Source organism: Andrographis paniculata, unplaced genomic scaffold, assembly GCF_009805555.1.
Source record: "Andrographis paniculata isolate CXL003 unplaced genomic scaffold, ASM980555v1 Contig69END, whole genome shotgun sequence".
In the NCBI taxonomy this organism is placed as follows: Eukaryota; Viridiplantae; Streptophyta; class Magnoliopsida; order Lamiales; family Acanthaceae; genus Andrographis; species Andrographis paniculata.
This window is the reverse complement of record NW_026137605.1, coordinates 6,015,249-6,021,756: the sequence shown is the minus strand read 5'-3', so window position 1 is coordinate 6,021,756 and position 6,508 is coordinate 6,015,249. Positions and strand designations below refer to the sequence as shown.

Here is a 6,508-nt window from a genome sequence, read left to right as displayed (position 1 = left end):
TGTGAAATGATTATTTTCTTTATTTGATTCATGGATTCAGTCATTATTTTCACATTGGTAGGGAGTACTTTGTGTTTACGCAATGGATGATGTATTAATTATGTTCATTCTATTTGTTTTCGCCTTTTCAATCTAATGTTGTTGTGCGTAGAAATCCAATAAATGTTAGTGATAATTGTAAATAATGAATTTGGAATGTATTGGCTTTCTACGCGCAACAAAACCAGATAAGAAAAGACAAAAACAAATAGAATAAACATACTTAATAAATCATCCATTGTGTAAACATAAAGTTTTTCCTACCAATATGAAAATTATGACTCCGAATCCGTGAATCAAGTAACGAAAATAATCATTTCACACAAAGTTCACAAATACATGAAACATGTTTACAATTGAAACTAAAACATGATGCATGTGTATAGAATATTATAATTTAAAATTCAAATGTATGGTTGTAAATTCATATGAATGAATTTGAATGCAAAGTTTGAATATTCATCTCATGCATTTTTGTTTCAATTTATATAATTGAATGAAGCATATGTTTGCTCAACAGTATCGATTTATTATCCCTAGTGGTGTATGCCTTTAAAAGGCCCCTTATAGTTCATTTCGAATAACAACATCAAACATTCATATTTAAATTCTCTCTCTCTCGCTTTTTTCTACTTCATTCTGGTAAGTTTTCGGTCGATATTCCAGATACTTTTGTTACCATGGATTGAAATTTTCTAACTGGATGATAACCAATGGCTTCTTTTTGGAGGATTTAGAGTAATTAAATTGCTAAGTCATACCAAATGCAGTTTCCAGATGTTTGATGGTGTATTCACCCAAATATCAATCAGTGAAGGCCCAATGCCGAAAAAGCCCAATGCAGATGATGGGCAGCCCCAATAAGACATGCGGCCGAATATCCTCATCGGCCCAAAGGATTAGAGTATACAGGCCCCATGGATTGGGCTGTCCCGCGACCAAATAGGTTGGGCATGACCTAGAGTAGCTTAGTGGATAAGACTTGGTTTGGAAAGAAGTTGGGACTTGGGAGGAAAAATTGGGATAATATATTATCCAAATAAGAAATTAACAAGATTCAAACAAAATCAAGATCTAGGCAATTTTTAATACACGTCATATTCATCATTCATCTTCTTCTTTAATTTAATTTTTCTCTGTATTTTCTTTATTAAAGAACATTATCTTTTCCAGCTTTTTATCAATAAAAATTCCAATTTTTAGTTTATTCCTTGTGTTATAGTTTTAGATTCTAGTTTCCTTGATCCGTAAATTATTCAGATATCGCGAGATAGCTCGGATCTTTTCTTGAGAAGGCCGAGGAACCCTTAAGAATAAATCGATTCTGGAAAACTTCCAGTTAAGCCGCCGAAGGTGATTTTTGAAAACAATATAATTGACACGCTCAGTGGGACACCGACGTCTCGTGACTATTGCATGCAAATTTGGAAGAGAAAATTGACACCGCCAAAAACTATGAAGATGTCAAAAAATAAAGAAGCTATGGGCAACTCGTCATCTTGCCCCGCGCAGGAGGCTGTTCCGCACGACGAGACCTCCGCGGTGGCTGGAATGCCAGACCTTATCATTAGCCTTCCATCCAGTGTGCTCCGGGAGCAGATCGTGAGGGAGATTCAGTCCTCCATGCATGAATCTACACTGGAACTTTCCAGGTACATGACCGACATGCTGAAGGCCACTATCCGGACTGAATTTGCTTTGCTTCGGGAGGAGAAAGCTCCAAAAGGCAAGGCCCCGACGACCAGCTCCAATCTGCAGAAAACTTGGCCTCCCACCACCCTCACAGCCAGCTCCGGGGTGGATACAACCTCCTAGGCGCTCAAGTATGGTCATGTTAGAATTTTCAGCAATAACAGATTTGGAGAACCTCCGCTCAACGCCCAGAAGCTTGGAGAATCTAGCGCACTGGCTGGGCAAACCTCTTTTGGGCCACCTCCGACAGACGGATTTGGCATGACCTTTGGTTTAGTACCATCAACTCCAAATTGGCATTCAAATTCGTTATTCACCGGAGACACACTCAGCACCCCAGCTCCCGTTCTGGGCCTTCAAGGACATTAGACGGCTGGACAAGGGACTTTCAATGCTTGGGAGCAGAGCCGACAACTGTTCTAACACCTTAACTCGCCCCAACACCTTCTGGAACAATGTGGGGACCGGGGGGAGCTGTTCTATTGACATCCCAGTATATTGGAGAGCATGTAGCTGCTACGGAATGTCAGTTTGCTACTAGTCTGGGTTATAGTAGAATTACGAATTTTCTACCCAACTAGTCCCTAGAAATTCTCCATTACAGCAGGCCCCAGTATTTAGAGAAGCTACGGAAGGCCCTCGAGTTTGTTTTCCACAACGGGGACCTGCTCATTAGGCCTTCCCAAAACCAGCATCCCGCAATACGTTGCCCGTCCAAGCAACTTCCGAACAACCTGAGGGGCAAGCATAAGTAGTATCACTGCCTCATACACTTTTAAATCCCCAAACGATTGAAGATTCAATTTGGAGGATTTATGATGATCCCATCCGCCTACCGGCTAGGCCTTACTATCAAAGATCTTTCCCGAGGTACATTCCTTTGGATCATCCGCTACCCCGCAATGCTCGAATCTCTGAATTCATGTTGTTTTCAGGGGAAGACTCCCGCTCCACCATCGATCATATCAGCTGATTGACGGATCAATGTAGAGGAGAATACGGTAATAACGAATGGTATAAACTCTATCTTTTTTCCTTGTCTTTGACAGATCCAGCTTTTTCATGGTATACTTTGCTACCTCTGAACTCCATCCACACACGGGCAAACATGGAGAGAGCCTTCCATGAGTGCTTCTACAGCCCTTTTTCCAGAGGTGACCGTCTCAAATTTGAAAAATTTACGTCAGCGTGATGACAAATCTGTGGAGCAGTTCTTGAAACGCTTAAGAAGATCGGAAAGTATGTGCCAAGTTTGCATACCAGAGAACCATGTGGTCAACATGGCAATAGATAATATGACACACCAATTGTGTGATAAATTGGCCCTCTAAGAGTACCATGACTTCCGGCAGTTGACATCCAAAACTGTGAAGGCCGAATAACTCGTGAAAGTTGGTTTGTTTGGATTTGAAATTGGAGTAATGATTTGAATTTTAGTTTAAATTATTTTGATAGGATATTTTATGCTATAAAATAAAATAGTACTCCACTAATAATTTTATTAAATTTATGTCACTTTTTTTTTTTTTTTTTTTATCATTTGTTAAATTTATGAGCAATTTATTTATATAATCAACTTTATCTACTAATAATTTTGTTAATTTATTTTAATAAATAATAATCAATTTTTTACTATTTTGTATACTTACCTCACTATTTTTTATAATAATTTAATAAATTTTTTATCATATTTTTTTTATTTTTTTATCTATCTTACTTTAATATTAATATATAATTATTTTTATCCATGCCCAAAATTTAGATAATTTTACGGATGTAGAGATTATTATTTTTAATTGAAAATCCTAACAAAATGAGTAGTAAATTTTTTTATTTAAAATTAAAAACTAACACAGTATGTTCTTTGAGTAAATATTACAATTTCTTAAAACAATATTTTTTAAAAAAATTAATATATTATATTTTTATTATTTTTATATTATTTTCACGAGTCCTTTACGTAGAAATATATATATATATATATTTGAATAATTTTACTAAATAAATTTATTTTTTATATAACTAGACCGTGCGTATCAGGCTTGACAGCCAATTTAACTTTATAGTTTAACAATAAATACAAACTGTTTGGACAAATCTAACCGTTTCATCCAACCATTCGCAGTCATATTCACAGTCGCGCATGCGCCCCGACTCTTTCTTGCTCGTCCAATTTTATATATTTATATTTAGTTTTAATTTTTGCCAACTTTTCCAAAGCTACTTTTTACGCAATTTTGGGGCGTCTGGGGTATAGCAACGTAACGATTACAATTAGGGCTATTTTGCATCTTTTCATTCCACCTTTCCCTTTGTGCTTTTCCAGGCCATCCTCGGACTTTTGCTCCTAAATTCTCAACTTCCCAAGGGGAGACCCCTATCCGGGTTTAGATTTTTCCGTTTTCTTCTTTTTTCGGTCGGGGTTGCGCTTTTTTCTTTTTTTTTTTTTTTTTTTCCTGATCTTGAAAGTGATTTGGCTAAAGAGATAGCGGAGGTGGATAAGAGATAGGTAGAGAAATGTTTTTCGTATCGAGATTTTGGGAGAAGGTGTGTACGGTGGCAGAAGGGGGATCTCATTATTGTTCCAAGAAGACTGACGATAAATATGGCACTCCCCATGGAGAGGTATATCATCATTCAGTTTCCCCCTTTTGAATTTCAATCGATTAATGTGTCCCGAATAGAAAATATGGAGTTTATTAAACCTAAATCTTGAATATGAATGCTAATGCTTTGGTGGGAGGATTTGCGATTGTGGATGTCTTAAATTCTGTGGCAAATTCTTTTTAAGACGATTCGTGAAAATTAAAAGGGCAAATTTGTTTAGGTCTCCATGCTTCCTGATGATAAAAACTTGCTTGGTTCTTCAATGCTGCTTTTAGTTTCACTGTAATGGTGACCCGAAGGCATGTAGTGCTCAATAATCAATAATGCCTTAACCTTGGTGATGCTATAAAAATTAACGAGACATAGTTCTTATGCTCGAAAAAATAGTTGGTGTGTGTTGGTCTTGAGTAGCATCTCTTGAAGAAGATTGGATGTTTGTATTTTGTGTGGGTTACGAACAGTTGTTAATCTGCCTGTTATATTCTAAATCTTCAGGAATCTGGACGGATATTAAGCATTGCCAGATTAAAATGTTTCCTTCGGGGGCTGGATATAAAGGCTTACATCTTTATTTTCGTATTGGTACCGACAGCTGTCTTTGTTACACATATGCATGGTCAAAAGATAACGTATTTCTTGCGACCATTATGGGAGTCTCCCCCTAAGCCTTTCCATGAGATTCCGCATTACTATCACGAGAATGTGTCGATGGAGCATCTTTGCAGACTTCATGGTTGGGGATTACGTGAGTTTCCTAGGCGTGTTTATGATGCAGTTTTGTTCAGCAATGAGGTGGACGTGCTTAAGATAAGGTGGAAAGAGATCTATCCTTATGTAACAGGGTTTGTCCTGCTAGAGTCGAATTCAACATTCACTGGGTTGCCAAAGCCTTTTGTGTTCTCTGCAGTCCGAGACCAGTTTGAATTTGTTGAGCGCCGATTCTTTTATGGGCAAGTCCCTGGGAGGTTTAAGAGAGGAGAGAATCCTTTTGTTGAGGAAGCGTATCAGAGACTTGCATTAGATTTTCTCCTCAAAAAGGCTGGCATTCAAGATGATGACTTGCTGATTATGTCGGATGTTGATGAGATACCTAGCAGGCACACGATTAATTTATTACGGTGGTGTGATGGTATACCTCCAATTCTTCATCTTCGCCTCAAGAATTATCTGTATTCGTTTGAGTTCCTCCTTGACAATAACAGCTGGAGGGCGTCCGTACACGTTTATCAATCTGGCAAGACAAGGTATGCTCACTACCGGCAATCTGATGACATTCTGGCTGATGCAGGATGGCACTGTAGCTTTTGCTTCCGGCGCATCAGTGAATTCATATTCAAAATGAAAGCTTACAGTCACGTTGATCGTGTGAGATTCTCTCATTTTCTGAATACCAAAAGAATCCAGAGAGTCATATGCAAAGGAGCTGATTTATTTGATATGCTCCCTGAAGAGTATACGTTTAAGGAAATTATTGGGAAAATGGGACCCATTCCGCACTCCTACTCTGCTGTTCATCTCCCTGCATATCTTTTGGAGAATGCGGATCGATATAAGTATCTTCTACCGGGGAATTGCTTGCGAGAGAGTGGCTAGAATGAACAGCTTGAGTACATAATGCATTTTGTATAGGTTTGAGCTCAGGTATGCCTCCCAGTCCCAGAGAAAAACAAGGCAACTGTTGACCAACTAATGACTGTCGTGTGTTGCTTTTATAACCATGCTACATGTCCGGCCTACTTCTCTATATCCATTCTTTCGACAAGTGGTAGAGCGTGTATCATCGAGCTGAGTGTTGTATATAATTTTCCTTAGTTTTTTCTGTGTTTAGATTTGTGTTTCTTGCTAATGAATGGTATCGGTGCACGGCTGTTGTTACAGGTACAAGTTTTGTAATGAGCCTTGAGCTTCATGTTGGCTTTTAGTCTGTTGAAGGAAATATTTAATGTCGGATCAATCTGTTTGTTTGTGTATATTGTTTAATTCCTTGATAAGCAGCTATAGCATTCTTCATCCAGTGTCTATTATCGATTGTAATGAATTTTGAGGCGTGCCCATTTCCATTTGGATACTGTAAGGTGAAATCAAGAATTATTGTAACAACAACTATTTTTAAGATTCCCCTGAGTGGGGAAGGGAATAAAGCAAGGACAGCTCTTGATCTGGAAATCAA

At 38.0% G+C, this 6,508-nt stretch overlaps 1 protein-coding gene across 1 annotated transcript; it reads left to right on the top strand.

The window, feature by feature from the left end:
* Nucleotides 1-3,940: 3,940 nt before the first annotated feature.
* On the top strand, nucleotides 3,941-6,348 carry LOC127264222 (uncharacterized). Its single transcript, XM_051293680.1, has 2 exons — nucleotides 3,941-4,356; nucleotides 4,834-6,348. The coding sequence occupies exons 1-2, from the start codon at nucleotides 4,249-4,251 to the stop codon at nucleotides 5,929-5,931; spliced, it is 1,206 nt and encodes a 401-aa protein (XP_051149637.1). The 5' UTR covers nucleotides 3,941-4,248; the 3' UTR covers nucleotides 5,932-6,348.
* Nucleotides 6,349-6,508: the final 160 nt, after the last annotated feature.

Excerpts from the sequence above, each read along its gene's own strand:
- LOC127264222 (XM_051293680.1), top strand. The coding sequence starts at position 4,249 with ATGTTTTTCGTATCGAGATTTTGGGAGAAGGTGTGTACGGTGGCAGAA. Across the intron at positions 4,357-4,833 it reads ATGGCACTCCCCATGGAGAG|GAATCTGGACGGATATTAAG; the intron begins GTATATCATCAT and ends CTAAATCTTCAG.